The 17,044-nt window shown below is 37.1% G+C and overlaps 1 protein-coding gene across 4 annotated transcripts in view; it reads left to right on the plus strand.

Annotated features, from left to right (window-relative positions):
* PRKDC (protein kinase, DNA-activated, catalytic subunit) overlaps positions 1-17,044 on the plus strand; it is a 206,530-nt gene that overhangs the window by 180,817 nt on the left and 8,669 nt on the right. For 3 of the 4 annotated variants that reach the window (XM_041769223.1, XM_041769225.1, XM_041769226.1), the window contains 10 exons: positions 1,934-2,108; positions 3,486-3,679; positions 4,488-4,668; positions 6,018-6,178; positions 9,390-9,601; positions 10,451-10,538; positions 10,647-10,790; positions 14,064-14,268; positions 15,794-15,861; positions 16,600-16,820. In XM_041769223.1, the coding sequence (XP_041625157.1) occupies positions 1,934-2,108; positions 3,486-3,679; positions 4,488-4,668; positions 6,018-6,178; positions 9,390-9,601; positions 10,451-10,538; positions 10,647-10,790; positions 14,064-14,268; positions 15,794-15,861; positions 16,600-16,820 (1,649 nt within the window). The remainder of the gene's footprint in view (positions 1-1,933; positions 2,109-3,485; positions 3,680-4,487; positions 4,669-6,017; positions 6,179-9,389; positions 9,602-10,450; positions 10,539-10,646; positions 10,791-14,063; positions 14,269-15,793; positions 15,862-16,599; positions 16,821-17,044) is intronic. The other variant, XM_041769224.1, reaches the window with a different exon arrangement.

A 17,044-nucleotide genomic window follows, 5' to 3' on the forward strand; every position in this document is an offset into this window, starting at 1 on the left:
ACTGTGTGGAGGTTCCTCAAAGTGTTAAAAATAGTACTGCCCTATGACCCAGCAATTGCACTTCTGGGGATTTACCTCAAAGACACAGATGCAGTATAACGCTGGAACACCTGCACCCCGATGTTTCTAGCAGCAATGTCCACAATAGCCAAACTGTGGAAGGAGCCTCGGTGTCCATCGAAAGATGAATGGATAAAGAAGATGTGGTCTATGTATACCGTGGAATATTCCTCAGCCATTAGAAATGACAAATACCCACCATTTGCTTCAACATGGATAGAACTGGAGGGTATTATGCTGAGTGAAGTGAGTCAATCGGAGAAGAAGAAACATTATAAGGTCTCGTTCATTTGTGGAATATAAAAAATAGTGAAAGGAAATAAAGGGGAAAGGAAAGAAAATGAGTGGGAAATATCAGCGAGGGTGACAAAACACGAAAGATTCCTAACTCTGGGAAACAAAACGGGTAGTGGCAAGGGAGGTGGGTGGGGGGTTGGGATGACTGTGTGACGGCCTTGACGGGGGCATTTGACGGGATGAGCACTGGGTGATAATGCTATATGTTGGCAAATTGAACTCCAATACAAAAAAAAAAAAATGTAAAAGACTTCCACATAACAACCAACAAAATAAAAAATAAAGTATACATCAAAATTTTAAAACTCCTTTGCCTCAAATAACACACTCAAAACAGTGATGAGACAGCTCATACAATATGAGAAAATACTGGAAATCATATATCTGATAAGGGTCTACTATATAGAACACATAAAGAACTCTTTATACCTGAACAACAGAAACACAAACTACCTTAAAAAATGGGCAAAGGATTCTATTTTTTTTAGACTGTTTATTTGACAGAGAGAGAACATAAGCAGGGGGATCAGCAGGCAGAGGGAAAGGGAAGAGCAGGCTCCCTGCTGAGCTTGAGCCTGATGTGGGGCCTGGACCCCAGAACCCTGGGATTTTGGTCTGAGCTGAAGGCAGATGCTTAAGTAACTGAGCCACCTAGGAGCCCCTGGGCAAAGGATTCTAAATAGACATTTCTGCAGAGCAGATATACAGATGGTCAACAAGCACATGAGAAGATACTCAACACTATTAGTTACTAGGAAAATGCAAATCGAAACCACACAAGATACCACTTCACACCTACTGTAATCAGAGATCTTGACAAGTATTGGTGAAGATGTGGAGAAATTGGAACCCTCCTACATTGAGGATAGGAATGTAAAATGGTACAGATGCTGTGGAGAACAGTCTGACAGTTCCTCAGAAAGTTACACATAGAGTTACCATGTGACCTAGGTATGCAGGAGAAATGAAAGTGTATGTCCACATAGAAAGTTGTATGTAGATGTTTATAGTTAGAATTATTCAGAATAGCCAAATGGTAGAAACAACCCAAAATCTATTAATAGATGATTGAGTAAATAAAATATATTCTGTCCATGCAATAGAATATTATTCAGCCATGTGAAGGAATAAGGTATGAATGCACACTATAACTTAGGTGAACCTGGAAAAGACTACACTAAGTGAGAGAAGACAGATAAAAATCACCACGTTTTCTTATTTCATTGATAGGAAATGTCCAGAATAGGCAAATCCATATAGACAGACATGAGTGGTTTGCCCAAGGCTAGCACAAATGGGGATCAAATGCTTATGGACAGCATGTTCTTTTTGAGTTGATCAGATAGTCTGCAACTAGATAGTAGTGATGGTTGCCCAACTGTATACTTGAAATGTGAATTGTATCCCCATGATAAAAAGACATGTACATAATTTAAGCTGAGGAGATGGATTTGCTGCTCTCAGGTAAGTTGTGTCATGCAAAAATGGAAACAAGCCAATTAAAAATTTCTGTCAAAAAATTTTATTTCTAAGTCATCACCCATATGTCCTCATACCACTTTTTTTCCTTCTATAGCACAATTTCTCACTTGCCATGAAACTACTAAAGGAGCTTCGTAGAGAGTCAAAAACAAGAGATGACTGGCAGGTGAAGTGGGTGCACACCTACTGCCGGCTCAGCCATAGCCGGATCCAGGGCCAGAGCTGCCTACAGCAGATTCTCTCAGCGCTGAAAACAGTCTCCTTGCTGGGTACTAGACTGTACTTATCTATGGAATTAAGTTCAGCAGCACTATTTTGTATTATGTCTGTGTCTTTTAAAACTCTGCTTTTGCTGCTTTATCTGACATTTAGGATTTAAATCTTATAATTTTATTAAATGTTTGGAGCCAAGGTGCTTTGTGTCTTATAATGCTATAGAATATGGTACCTTGAGATTTTATTTCTTAATTGATCAAATACAATTGAAATTAAAGTTTTTTCTTTAATACTTATGCAAATTGTAGGTCTAATAGTTTAATTATTTTTGAGAACCTTGTTTACCTACAAGAATTGCCTTTTAAAAAATTGAATGTGGAACACCTTTTTCCTCAGTTTTTCTCTTTTTATAATAACATAGCCTTCAAAACTGAGGGGAGAAAAAATTTGTGTGAGTTTTGGATGCAGTCCCCTGCTTCGCTACCTGTGTCAGGGGGTGCATAGCAGCACTATTACTGACCATGCTTATAACCATATTCCCATGATTGACCCTTGGGTCAATCTGATATCAGAGTATCAGTTTCAGTAAAAATGCAAATAGAACAAACAGGCCTTCATATTTATCAGGATTAGAAAATCATCCTCATGATTGCTTAATAATATTTTAGGGTTTTTCGGTGGGTGGAATGGGGGAGAGGAGAAGGAGTTTGCTGATACTAAGATAACATTAATACTCATAATAATAATTCTACAGTTTTAGTAGTCATAATATGGCTGTAGTTTTTAATAGTCTTGTGAAATAGGGCCAGTAGTTTTGAACATGTATGTGAGGGTAATCTGGCAGAGAATTTTCATAGGTGGATGAGCAGTGCAAAGTGGTTGATGGTACTTGCTGAGTGACAGCCCTTTCTCTTTTGTGCCACCTCACAAAAGACTGCAGCGCGAGCTGTAGTTTTGACCAAGGCTGGTAAGCTCTCTTCCCTTAGCCACACTAGGGAAGATAGAGAATTAGACCTGTACATGCAGCATCATCTGTTGCTTTATTAGCTTTAGGTCACACTATCAACTTAAAAATCTCTAGTTATTAACGTATATGCACAAATGCATTAAAAAGAGGCATTTTCTTTCCTTCATAACAGAATTAGGTGCTCTGACAAAATGGAGAATGATGGTGCTTGAATAAAAGTTTATTCAGTGTTTTAATTGCCTTAGCCTCTGTAGACTTTGATACAGTCACTGCTAACAAAGAACATTTTTCATTAATAGGAGTTTATGAAATTCCCTAACCAATGTTTGAAGCCAGTTTCTTATACTTTCAAGATTTATTTTAATTTCTTAATAGAAATATGTACACTCTGAGTATCTTTTTAAATTTATGGCGTTCATTTATTTCTGAGAAAATCGTGTTTGTGTGTGCATTTTTAATCCAGCAGGAGAGAGCACATCAAGTTACTTCAGCAAAAATGTTCTGGCTTTCCATGACCAGAACATTCTCTTGGGTACAACTTACAGCATCATAGCTAATGCTCTCCGCAGGGAGCCAGCCTGCCTTGCCGAAATCGAGGAAAGCAGGGCTAGAAGAATCTTGGACCTTTCTGGATCCAGTTTAGAGAATGCAGAAAAGGTAATGAATACTGGAAGAGTGAACTTTTGATGTTTGTGTGTTGTACGTCCATAATGTGCAGCTTTCAGGCTGCACGAAAGCAATAACAAGGAATGATGATTGCTTTGTGCTTTGAAAATGTATTTGACATTTATGCACAGCCAAGTTTCTTTGTGGGAAATGGACATACTCCATGTGTTTCCTGTTTATTTGAATGATACAATTTGTTTTAGTATTTGAAGTGAGAAATTTTGTTGGATTGATGTGGACAGTTCTTCTAAGAATTTTGTTAATGGATTTCACCACCAGTTGCCATTCAGACATCCCATTAACTTGTGGAGCAAACCAGCCTTTTCCACTTTTTTAGGTAGTGTCTGCTTTGCCTCGCTTTTCTCAGATGATTTTATATTTTCCATAGTTAGCAGCCTCTTCTCATCTCACTGTGCACCTCACTTTAGTTGTTAGCCTTGCTTTCTTCCCCCTCAGTGTTACTACCAGTGGCTATGCAGGGCAGTGAGGATAAAGTGCCAACTTCCATTTCTTCTTCAGTTCCTGACAGACTGCATGACCCCCACTGATCTTTTATGCCAGGTCTGCATGACTAATGGACCATCTGGTTTTTCAAAGTCCTGAGGATCATAACTGAATCATTCACTATTTCACAATCAGGGCAGACAAACACTTTTTTCCATTTAACCAGCACTTTGTTATCTCATGGCTCACAAATCACAAGTATTCTTTTTGTATCATTACAAGTAGAAAGTAGAGTTCTTCCAGAAACATTAAGCTGTATTTACAGGTTCACAACTGAGAGCTCTGTGAATTCTAGGTGATCGCAGTTCTGTACCAGAGAGCATTCCATCACCTTTCTGAGGCTGTACGGACAGCGGAGGAGGAAGCCCAGCCTTCTCTCAGAGGCCAGGGTCCTGTAGCCAGCCTGACAGATGCTTACATGACACTGGCGGATTTTTGTGACCAGCAGCTCCGCAAGGAGGAAGAGAGTGCATCAGGTGAATCACAAATGGAAAAAAAACACTTAGTTTGTCACATTGTGCTAGCCAAAGTTTTAAGACTTCTTTAGGTACTTTAGGTTTCCTGTTTGCTGATTTTTCTTTTATTCGTTTATTCAGTCATTTAAAGATTTTTTTGAGAGAGTGTGTGTGCATGCATGAGCAGCGGGAGAGGCAGAGGGAGAGAGGGAATGTCAAGCAGATTCTGTACTGAGTGTGGAGCCAAACTCGGGCTTGATCCCATGACCCTGGGATCATAACCTGACCCGGAATCAAAAGTCAGACAGTCATCTGACTGAACCACCCAGGCACCCCTGCTTGTTTGTTTTTAAATGACAGTTATTCTGAGAAAAATCTTGTCCTTTTAAGAGGCCATGGCATGTTGCTGAGTGAAGTAAGTCAATCAGAGAAAGAAACTTATGTGCTTTCACACTTACGTGGAATATAAGAAACAGCAGAGAGTATCAGAGGGGAAGGGAGGGAAAACTGAATGGTAAGTCATCAGAGAGGGAGAAAAACCATGAAAGACTCTTAACTATAAGAAACAAACTGAAGGTTCTTGGAGGGGAAGAAGGTGAGGAACGGGGTAATTGGGTGACGGGCAGTAAGAAGAGTGTATGAGGGCAGCCTGGGTGGCTCAGCGGTTTAGTGCCACCTTCAGCCCAAGGTGTGATCCTGGAGACCCGGGATCGAGTCCCATGTCAGGCTCCCTGCACGGAGCCTGCTTCTACCTCTGCCTGTGTCTCTGCCTCTCTCTCTGTGTCTCTCATGAATAAATAAATAAAATCTTTAAAAAAAAAAACAACATATAATGAGCACTGGGTGTTATATGCACTGATGAATTCCTGAACTCTGCATTGGAAACTAATGATGTACTATATATTGGCTAATTGAATTAAATAATTTTTAAAAAGAGGCAATGACATCCTTAAGTAACATGACCAGCATATAAATAGCCTCAAGCTATATCTTTCCATATGCTTAGTTTATAGTTTCTACATTTTACTTGTAGCTCTTTGGTAATATTGGCTATGTGGCCTGTGTTTTACTCCTGAAATAAATTCAATAACCAGCAGCTGCTCTATGTTCCCACGCAGCTCAGGAAGGAAACTGTGCTGCATGTGGAATGCATGATCTAATGAAGAGTCACTCTCAAGATGGAAACTTTTACATACGGACGGCTGCAAACTGGGTCTCGTGTCTGTTGATCTAAAGTACTTGTTAAAAAAGAGAACAGTGACAATACAAAATATAAGCCCAAAAAAGAAGTATCATTTGTTACATTTATAGTTTATGTGTGTACAAGTGGATGTACTGACCATTGTTTTCTTCTCTCCTATCCTTGGTAGTTACTGAGTCTGTAGAACTGCAGACATATCCAGGCCTTGTGGTGGACAAAATGTTGAAAGCTTTAAAATTGCATTCCAGTGAAGCCAGGCTGAAGTTTCCCAGACTACTGCAGATTATAGAGCTGTATCCAGAAGAGACCCTAAGCCTAATGACAAAAGAGGTTAGTGCCTATATTCTAGTGAAGAGAACTTGACGGAACGTAAAACATGTTTCTGTTTATATCTAAACACATTAGTATGTGCAATGCACATGTTACAGTTTTTCCTAACCAGCATTGCATTTTACTGTATCCCAAAAACATACATAATTTGAAGCTGTATAAAAAGACTGTTTGGGATCCCTGGGTGGCGCAGCGGTTTGGCGCCTGCCTTTGGCCCAGGGCGCGATCCTGGAGACCCAGGATCGAATCCCACGTCCGGCTCCCAGTGCATGGAGCCTGCTTCTCCCTCTGCCTATGTCTCTGCCTCTCTCTCTCTCTCACTGTGTGCCTATCATAAATTTAAAAAAAAAAAAAAAAAAAAAGACTGTTTACATTTACCCATTTTCCTCGGTGAGTGTTGATAAGAAAACTGTGTCTGAACAAGGATAACAGGGAGACGAGGAGGTATGTTTAGGACAAAGGTGGGAATTTTCTACAGCGCATTTGTGGCTCATAACAACTAAGGTGTAGTCTGGAACATCTGTTGGTGCCTTATGCTCAGTTTATTATTTATCTCAGGGAAAGGGAGTACATTTCAGCTGGCATCCCATCCCCAGTGACCATAGTGCCTCCTGGCAGCACCATGTTCATCAGGGTCCTGAGGCCTTCAGGTGTGTGGGCGCTCCCCAACAGTATTCTGCTTACCACTTGTATGTCCTGTGCAGGCCTCTTCTCCACAGGGCTGCGTCAGCCTACTATCTTCCTGTCGTTTGAGCCATCTGAAAGACTTCTTAATGACTTTTATAGATGTTTAACTGCAAAATTAAGTTGATAATATAATTGTTTAAAAGGGTAACATAGCGCTCAGCTTTATGTAGTGAATTTTTAAATAGTACTGGTTTCTGAGCTGTGGAGACTCAGTGCCTGGCAGGGCTTTACCACACCCTCTGACCCTTTTGTGGGTTTAGAAGGATGGGATTATTTTTAATAGGTCCTGAAAAGTAATTTCAGAAATGTAGCGTATACATGTGTGTGTGTTTTTCTTAAAGATTAGTGAAGAAATCATTAAATTATGATTTAATTTCCCCAAAATAATATTTTATTTATGTATGATGAAGATAGCATTTTGAATTTGTGAGAGATAAATAGAATGTCCAGTCAATGTTATGGCACCAGGGAGTCACTTGAGATGGGGAGCTAAGCTTTATTGAGCACTTCATTTGAGCCTTGTGAACCAATGCCTTTTACCCCCACACACTTTGCCCTTTCCTCACTTTATAGATAAAGGTAGGAAGCTTGCCATGTTCATTCCTTATACCAAAATTCCAAGTGCATCAGACTTTATCTTAAAATTAACACATTTTAAAAGCATGAGAGGAAAAAGGAATACATGAGCAAATTTTGAAAATGGCCTTGGAATAAAGAGACAAACACCAGAAGCTATAAAGGAAAAGAACACTTCCTGCAGGGGGAAAAATTCAAAAAGCAAAAATATATACAAAGTTAAAACTGCCAGAAAAATATTTGCAACACATACTAGAGATAAAGAGCTGATGTCTCCTTCTACGAAATAAATAGATCAGTAGAAAATGGTCAGAGGAAATGCATGCATGGTTTAATATGTAAGGAAGATAAATGTAGGCCATTTACCCTCACAAACATGAAAATTAAAATTAGATATTTTTCACCTCTCAGATTGACAATAAATTTTTAAAAACTGTCTCCTGTGTTGGATTTTGTAGTCAGACTAATACATTTTTTTAAGTTGAAGCATGGTTGACATAACAGTATCATAGGTTTTAAGCATACAGTATAATGATTCAAAAGTTCTGTGCATTACTCAGTGCTCATCACAACAAATGTGGCTCCTGTCTGTCATTGTATGAACAGTACTATTGTTGAGCAATATTCCCTATGCTGTACTTTACATTTACTTATTTTATTACAGGAACTTTGTACTTCTTAATCCCCTTCCAGCTGTTTTGCTTATCCTGCCACATCCCTCCTCTCTAGCAACCACTAGTTTGATCTCTATTTAGGAGTCCATTTCTGTTTTTTGTTTGTTCATTTGTTTTTTAGATTGCACATGTAAGTAAAATCATACGACATTTGACATTCTTTGTCTGACTCATTTCACTTCGCATACTACCTACTTGGTCCATCCACATAATCACACATGGCAAGATTTCATTCTTCCACAAACCACATCCTCATTATCCATTCGTCTATCAATGGACACTTGGGTTGCTCTTATATCTTAGCTATTGTGAATAATGCTGTGATAAAATGGAAGTGCAGGTATCTTTTCGAGTTGTGTTTTTGTTTTCTTTGAGTAAATACCTGCAAGTAGAAGTACTGGATTATATGGTATTTCTATTTTTAACTTTTTGAGGAACCTCCATACTGTTTTCCACACTGGCTGCACCAATATACATTCCCATCAACACTACCCAAGTGTTGCCTTTTCTCCTCATCAGTACTTGTTGTTTCTTGTTTTTTTGATACTAGCCATTGTGACAGGTGTGAGATGATATTTCATTATGGTTTTGATTTGCATTTCCCTGTTGATGAGTGATGTTGAGCACCTTTTCATGTATCTGTCAGCCATCTATATGTCTTCTTTGAAAAAATGTCTATTCAGATCTTCAGCCTAATTTTAATCAGATTATTTTTTTGTTTTGAGTTATATGAGTCTCCATTTTGCTTTTAAAAATGAAAATTTGAAAAATCTTTTTGGAGGGAAATCTAGCAATATTTCTTTATAATTGTTAATGTTCACATTAACTTCTAGAAATTTATCCTCTGGGCACATACAGCACAAGTAAGATAAATATGTAGAGATGTCCATTGTAGCATTATCTGTAATAGCAAAACTTGGAAGATACCCTAAAAAGGCATTATACAGCAGTAATTAAATGGAATACTATACAGCTATTAAAAGGAATGAGGTAAATATATCTATCCATCTAAGAAAAACCAGCAACAGTGTATCTAGTCTGATTCCCTTCTTGTAAAGAAAGGATATTTGTGTACATGCATACAAAACATCTAAAAGAATGGAATGGTGCTTCAGTGAAATAAGAACTAAGAGGGCTAAGGGCGAAAAGACGTTTTATTTTAGACTTTATGCTTCTGATTGTAGATGTATTTTTTATATTGGACACAATACTTTCATAATAAAACAGTGTTAAAAGTTTTATTCATTATTAAGTTACAGCTCTCTGTGTTTTAGATTTCTTCCATTCCTTGCTGGCAGTTCATTGGCTGGATCAGCCACATGTTGGCCTTATTGGACCAAGAGGAAGCTGTTGCTGTCCAGTGCACTGTGGAAGAGATTGCTAATAACTATCCACAGGCAATTGTCTACCCATTTATAATAAGTAGTGAAAGTTATTCCTTCAAAGATACTTCTACTGGTCATAAAAACAAGGAGTTTGTGGCAAGGTGGGTTGATCAAATACTATATGTTATAAAGTGTATAGTAAAAGCAAACACATGGGGGCTCAGTTGTAGCATGTGACTCTTGATCTTGGGGTCCTGAGTTCAAGCCCCCTATTGGGCACAGACCTTACTTTAAAAAGAATTTTAAAAAGTAAACATATGGAAGCTTGAGTTTGTCTTCAAATTAATTAGAGCTGTCATTGAAAAGTAGAAAATCTTCGACATCTATTTGTTGGATGTATCTGTCGCAGGTGTGTTATTTGTTACTGAATTTCTTTATTTTTTTTTTTCTTTTTGAAGTAAACTCTATGACCAGTGTGGGGCTCAAATTTACAAATCAAGAGTTGTATGCTCTACTGACTGAGCCAGCCATGTGCCCCTGAATTTCTTTCCTTCCTTAAAATACATTTCTTCTTAGAATGTTATTTATGAAACAGTCTGTCCTTCTAATAGTAGTGGTTGATAATTAGTAATCTGTTGATTGAGGCAGACTAGATGAGATGCTTTTTGAAGGCAGTTTCTGAACTTACTCTTTAATTCAAAATATCCAAGAAGCTTCTCTTAGTAAGGGTTCAATAGACTGCCTGAAGTGTTGTCCTTTTCATTTTTCCACTTGATTTATAAGTGGAGATTGTTGACATAACTAGCAATGGTCTATTACTTTTGTAAGAATATTTGGTAAATGCATGGTGTTTTAGGCATTCTCAGTTAAGAGCTTTTTATGTCATGACTAGACTCTTAGTTGGTAACATATAGTTTTATATGTGACTATAAATAATTGTATTTAAATAAACTGTAGGCCTTGATCTTTGGAAGATATTTGATTACCTAACCTTGGTAATTGTTTTATAGGATTAAAACTAAGTTGGATCTAGGCGGAGTGATTCAAGATTTTATTAGTGCCCTAGAACAGCTCTCTAATCCTGAAATGCTCTTTAAGGTAATGTAATAGCTTCTAACTCATAAAACATAGAATTTGGATTGAACTTACTTGCAGTCAACTTGGTTTTTCTCTCTTTGTCTCTCTCTCTCTTTTTTTTTTGCACAGGATTGGACTGATGATATCAAAGCCGAACTGGCAAAAAACCCTGTTAATAAAAAAAACATTGAAAAGATGTATGAAAGAATGTATGCGGCCTTGGGAGATCTAAGAGCTCCAGGGCTTGGGGCTTTCAGAAGGAGGTTTATTCAGGTAGGGATAGGTGGCAGCCTGCCTATATAATAATGGAATCATTGTAACAATCAGTAGTTATATTTGCTGGTTTGTTAATAATCCTGGTTTTAAAATGTCTGTTGAATTTGTAAACTTTTCTTCATGCTCAGATTTTTATATTTGAAGGTTATATGTAGTTTAATATATTTAATTTTTTTAAATTTAAAATTAGTGAACATGGGACTATCTGTTGCCTCATGTGACCAGCAGTATATCCTAAAAGTGAAGATAAAACCATAGCTTTCTGTACATCATGTTATGACATAATATTAGGCTCTACATCATTTCAAATCTGTCTCCTAGTACTGAATATACAAGAGCCTCAGTACAGGAAGTATACATAATGTAAGAGTACTTAAAATCAATGTATTAGCATTAATAAAATATATAAAATTGGAGAATATTAGATTTGGAAAAGTATTTGTGTGTGTTTGTTTTAAGACCAGTGGTCTACATGCATTTTTTGTAAAGGTCCAGATTTTTGGTGTTTAGGCCATACCAGTCTCATGTTATGAATACTCAAATCTGCCTTCCTAGTGCAAAAGCAGCCCTAGACAGTATGTAAATGAATAGGCATGGTTGGGAGGATTCCAATAAAATTTTATTTATTTATTTTTTTAAAGATTTTATGTATTTATTCATGAGAAACAGAGAGAGAGGCAGAGACACAGAGGGAGAAGCAGGCTCCATGCAGGGAGCCTAATGTGGGACTCGATCCCAGGACTCCAGGATCACGCCCTGGGCCAAAGGCAGGCGCTAAACCACTGAGCCACCCAGGGATCCCTAAAATTTTATTTATAAAAACAGGCAGTGAACCTTGACTTGCAGGTTGTAATTTGCCATACTGTATTCTGTTTTTTTTTTTTTTTTTTTTAAGATTTTATTTATTCATGAGTGACCTAGAGAGAGAGGCAGAGACATAGGCAGAGGGAGAAGCAGGCTTTCCATGGGGAGCCCAATGCGGGACTCAATCCCAGGACTCCAGGATCACGACCTGAGCCAAAGGCAGACGCTCAACCACTGAGCCACCTAGACATCCCTGCCATACCTTATTCTAAACAAAGGAGTTGGATCTGAAAAACAGGAGACTTGCCCTGTATCAAATGGAGAGAATGGCAGAATGGCAACTGACACCAGGTGCCCTAGCATAGTGGAACCAGTTCATCACCTGTGAGAAGGCTTCATTTCAGCAATACTGTTCTGCTGCCTTCCCCCATCTGCCCTGCTCTCAGGATGCTCTGACCCCCACCCCAGAGAGAGGGCAGGGTATTTCATCCTAGTTTGCTGCCTGTCTCTCTCCTTAACCGGTGTGAGAATATCCACAGCAGCCCTTCATCACTTCATGCAGAATAATATGCAGTCCCCAGTTAAGACTGCATGTTATCCCTTTGAATTTGTGGCCACTTCATTTCCCTGCATGCTGGGTACCATAGGGCTGCAGCCTGGAAATCTGTTAGGGTAGACCACTGTTCTTCCCAGGTGCTGCTCAGCACAGCTGCATCCAACCCTGAGGGAGAGTATGCTAGTGGCAGAAACATACTTCCATCATTCCTACCAGCCATGTTTTTTTTTTTTTTTCTACCAGCCATGTTTAGAGGTTAATTCTAATACCCTGAAAAATCAGTCTACAACTTACTGCTTTATACCAAATCAACACATAATTTGTGTTAATTAATTAATTAAAATAATAATCTACCAAAACAGAATTGTCTCAGATTTCACTTCAGAGGGCATTATGCCATTCACATATGTTGTTGGTGCTGAGTATGTTTGGGAAATACCTAATATTTTCATGCATTCTAGAATTGGAGATTATTTCTATACTTTCAATCCACTTATAGATTAAAAAATAATGGGGTACCTGGGTGGCTCAGTGGTTGAGCATCTGGCTTTGGCTCAGGTCGTGATCCTGGGTTCCTGGGATCGAGTCCTGCATCAGGGGCCCTGCAGGGAGCCTGCTTCTCCCTCTATCTGTGCCTCTACCTCTCACGAATAAATAAATAAAATCTTAAAAAAAAAAAGATTAAGGAATAAATTCATTTTATGTATGTCAATTTTCTTGTAATGGATTATCTTAAAATAGGGCATATATTTCATTTATACCAGGTTTATGTTTTGAGGTGAGTTTTAAATGTGGTAAAAATTTCTAATTAAAGATACTGAGTAAATCTTAGTGACTTGTTACTAAGTCACTGTTAGTGATTCTCTTGAGTTTTTTTTTTTATTTTGATATCAGGATTATAATTTAAATGAATATTTGAGTAGAGATTAATACAAAGAAATATTTGTAATGTTCCATGTTAAAGGATTTGAAGGGGTACGTGCACCCCAATGTTTATAGCAGCATTATCAACAATAGCTAGAATATGGAGAGAGCCGAAGTGTCCATTGACTGATGAATGGATAAAGAAGATGTGGTATACACATACACACACACACACACAATGGGGTATTACTCAATCATCAAAAATGAAATCTTGCCATTTTCAGTGTCATGGATGGAGCTAGCGTGTATTATGCTGAGTGAAATAAGTCAGAGAAAGACAAATACCATTTGATCTCGTGTAATTTAAAAAGAAAAGTGAACACATGGTAAGGGGGAAAAGAAAAAGAGAGAGAAACAAGCCATAAGAGACTCTTAACAAATAGAGAACAAACAGAGTTTATGGAGGGAGGTCGGTGGGAAAGGGGCTAGATGGGTGATGGGTATTAAAGAGGGCACTTGTTGTGATGAGCACTGGGTGTTGTATGTAAGTGATGAGTCATTGAATTCTATCCAGAAACTAATATTGCACTGTATGTTTACTAAAATTTAAATTAAAAAATAATTTAAAAATATAAATTAAGGTTTATACTAGTTTGCGATCCAAAATAATGACTTGAAAGACGTTTATCAGAAGCTCTTCAGCTCTGATGAAGAATCACAGGCTTTTCATTTTATTAAATTACTCCCTTTATTTAGTACCTTGTTCCCAATTACTCCTGCTGTCATAATGATACAGATCAGTAACTAGACAATGTACTCCAAGAGGTTAAAGGTTTTTAAGCTTCATAATTTTAAGATTACAATTTAATGATTATAATTATTACTAACTGTATCCTTTCTGTCGTTTCCGAGGAACACAAACAAAAAGCAGCCTTCATATGTTTAGAGTATTGAAACATTCAAGGAAAACAAAAGTATAAATCTAGAACCTTTCCTGAAGTTCAAACTAAACATTAATGTTTAATGTAAATTATTATTAATTTCAGGTTTTTGGAAAAGAATTTGATAAACACTTTGGGAAGGGAGGTTCTAAGCTACCTGGAATGAAACTCCGTGACTTCGGCAGTATTACCGACTCACTATTTTACAAAATGTGCAAAGACTCAAAGCCACCTGGGAATCTGAAAGAATGCTCACCCTGGATGAGTGACTTCAAAGTAGAATTCTTGAGAAATGAGTTGGAGATTCCTGGTGAGTTTATTCTTGGGGTGACAAAACTGGACTTTAAGGAGAATAGTGGGTGTAGCAAGGACTTTTGAGTTCTAAAAACAGGAATATTGGGTTCTTGGCAGTTACTGTTTTTTAAGAACTTAAAATTTCACTATACTTTTTGTCATTATGACAATCTATAATTACTGTGAATTAGTACACTTTACTAAATGTTTACTTATAGTTTTCTTATTTTCCTGCTTATACAAGTATTCAGACTTCCATTTAATAATGTAACTGGTAATTTCTCTGAACATACCATGCTTTGCTCCTACTACATTCTTTAGAAATGTAATATAGGTACAAATGCAAATCCCTTCCTTGGATGTGCATATTGGTCCCATTTAAAATGACAAAGATAAGACAAATAAAATAAATAAAATAAAATAATAAAATAAAATAAAATAATAAAATAAAATAAAATAAAAAAATAAAATAAAATAAATAAAATAATAAGATAAATAAAATAAATAAAATAATAAAATAAAAAATAAAATAAAATAAAATAATAAAAAAATATAAAAAAATAAAATGACAAAGATAAATGATCTACCTTCAGGACAGAGAATTGTGACTATGAGGATAGAGGCACAGCAAGCTGGTCTGATGTGAACACAGCAAGATTTTTCAAAGAGAGTCTTTATACATTCCACATTCTTCACCCTAGAATTTGCCAAAGAAATATTTTATTATGGTTATTCATATTCTCATATAGTGGATATAAGAAAAAATTGGAAAAACACTTTGTGATTATTAACTGCTCTGTATCACATGAAAGAAAGCTGAATATGTAGGCCTCCTCTTATGTAGCTTGATTCTCCTTGATATAATAGAGTTTTCTAGCTTATTGCATTATTTTTTCTGTTTGGAATTTTTCTACTCTATAATAGGAAGCTATTTTCCATTAGATTGAGAAATAATAGCATTATTTTTTTAAAAAACTCAAATTTTGGGGGGGCACTTGAGTAGCTCAGTCGGTTAAGCATCCAACTTTTACTTTCAGTTCAGGTCATGATCTCAAGATTGTGAGATCGAGTCCTGTATCAAGCGCCGCACTTCTCTCTCTCTGCCCCCCCTCCCCCTTTCATGTGCTTTTTCTCCATCTCTCTCTTTAGAATAAATAAATAAATATTTTTTTGAAAGATTTTATTTATTTATTCATCGGAGATACATACACACAGAGACATAGGCAGAGGGAGAAGCAGGCACCTTGGGGGAGCCTGATGTGGGACTTGATCCCAAGAATCCAGGATCATGCCCTGAGCCAAAGGCAGATGCTCAACCACTGAGCCACCCAGGCGCCCCAATCAATAAATCTTTTTTAAAGAAGTCAAATGTCTTTAAAATAAAAACTTACAATAAAAAATTTTATCACATAGCTTTTTATTATTATAATCATTATTATTATTATTATTATTATTATTATTATTATATAAACAGGTATATGTTAAAATACAGGGTTCTATAACAAGCTATATCTAAGTAAGGCTTCTGTGGTTTGTCTTAGGTCAGTATGATGGCAAAGGAAAGCCACTACCAGAATACCATGCACGAATCGCTGGGTTTGATGAGCGGGTAGGTGCCAATGTCTGTGACTATTGCCAGTATATGACAAGTTTTGGTGAGTAACTATTGGATGAAGGAAGAGGAATTAGTCATAAATAGCTTCAGGGCCTATTTGTCTTCATTGTACTCTATTCTGTCCTGAAAGTATTTACATAGCAAATCTCTCATCAGTCAAAAATGATTCCTGTAAAGATTATTATCGGTGTTTAGTTTTTCAGGTATGAGAATGACATATTTGTCTTTACTAGAGAAAGGAGCTTTCCATCTTGATCTTAAATGCACAGAGTTTTCTGATCCTATTAGTTACTGAAGCTCTTAATACAATGCTTCAGTGCTTTAATGTAACAAATTCAAAGAGTAAACTCTGTGTACATGCTTCAGTGTTTTAATGTAACAAACTCAAAGAGTAAACTGTGTGTGTGTGTCTATTTTAAAACATAGGTAGAGTTAACTTTAGGAAGTTAACATGTTATAAGTTGCTCATTTATAAGGAATTATTTATATCTATATTTTATAAGCAATTATTTGTAACAAGGAATGTGAAGTTTCTAGAGGCACAGCAGTAGGACATAAACAAGTAACAAATATTTCCCTGGCACTAGGTTCTGTATTAGTTTTCTGTCACTTCACTGTCTCTTTGAGGAATCTGTACCAACCAGCCTTACTTTTTCTCTTTTGATAATGATACGATCAGTTTTTCTATCAGTTTCTTAGACTGCACCTAAAATATTTTCTTAATTTTTAAAGATAAAAGTAATGGCTTCTATCAGAAAGCCGAAGCGCATCATCATCCGAGGCCATGATGAGAAGGAGTACCCTTTCCTTGTCAAGGGAGGTGAAGATCTGCGGCAGGACCAGAGGATCGAACAACTCTTTGAGGTCATGAATGTCCTCCTTTCTCAGGACACCGCCTGTAGCCAGAGAAACATGCAGCTGAAGACTTACCATGTTATACCCATGACCTCCAGGTGGGACCAGTGCACATAGTCATTCTAGAATAGGTTTTTTTGAGTGTAAATTTTAGGACTGGACCAAATCCTTGTTTAAGGTTACAGAGATGGGATTTAGTATTTTAGCTTTCATAAAGACAGGGCTATAAACAGAACTAACAAGCACTTGTAAACCTTTGATTTTCAAACTTAATATGGAGAAAGTAAATGAAGAACTGACTTGAGGAAATCTGCTTTGATTC

The sequence above is a fragment of the Vulpes lagopus genome, chromosome 9 (genome assembly GCF_018345385.1).
Source record: "Vulpes lagopus strain Blue_001 chromosome 9, ASM1834538v1, whole genome shotgun sequence".
Taxonomy (NCBI): domain Eukaryota; kingdom Metazoa; phylum Chordata; class Mammalia; order Carnivora; family Canidae; genus Vulpes; species Vulpes lagopus.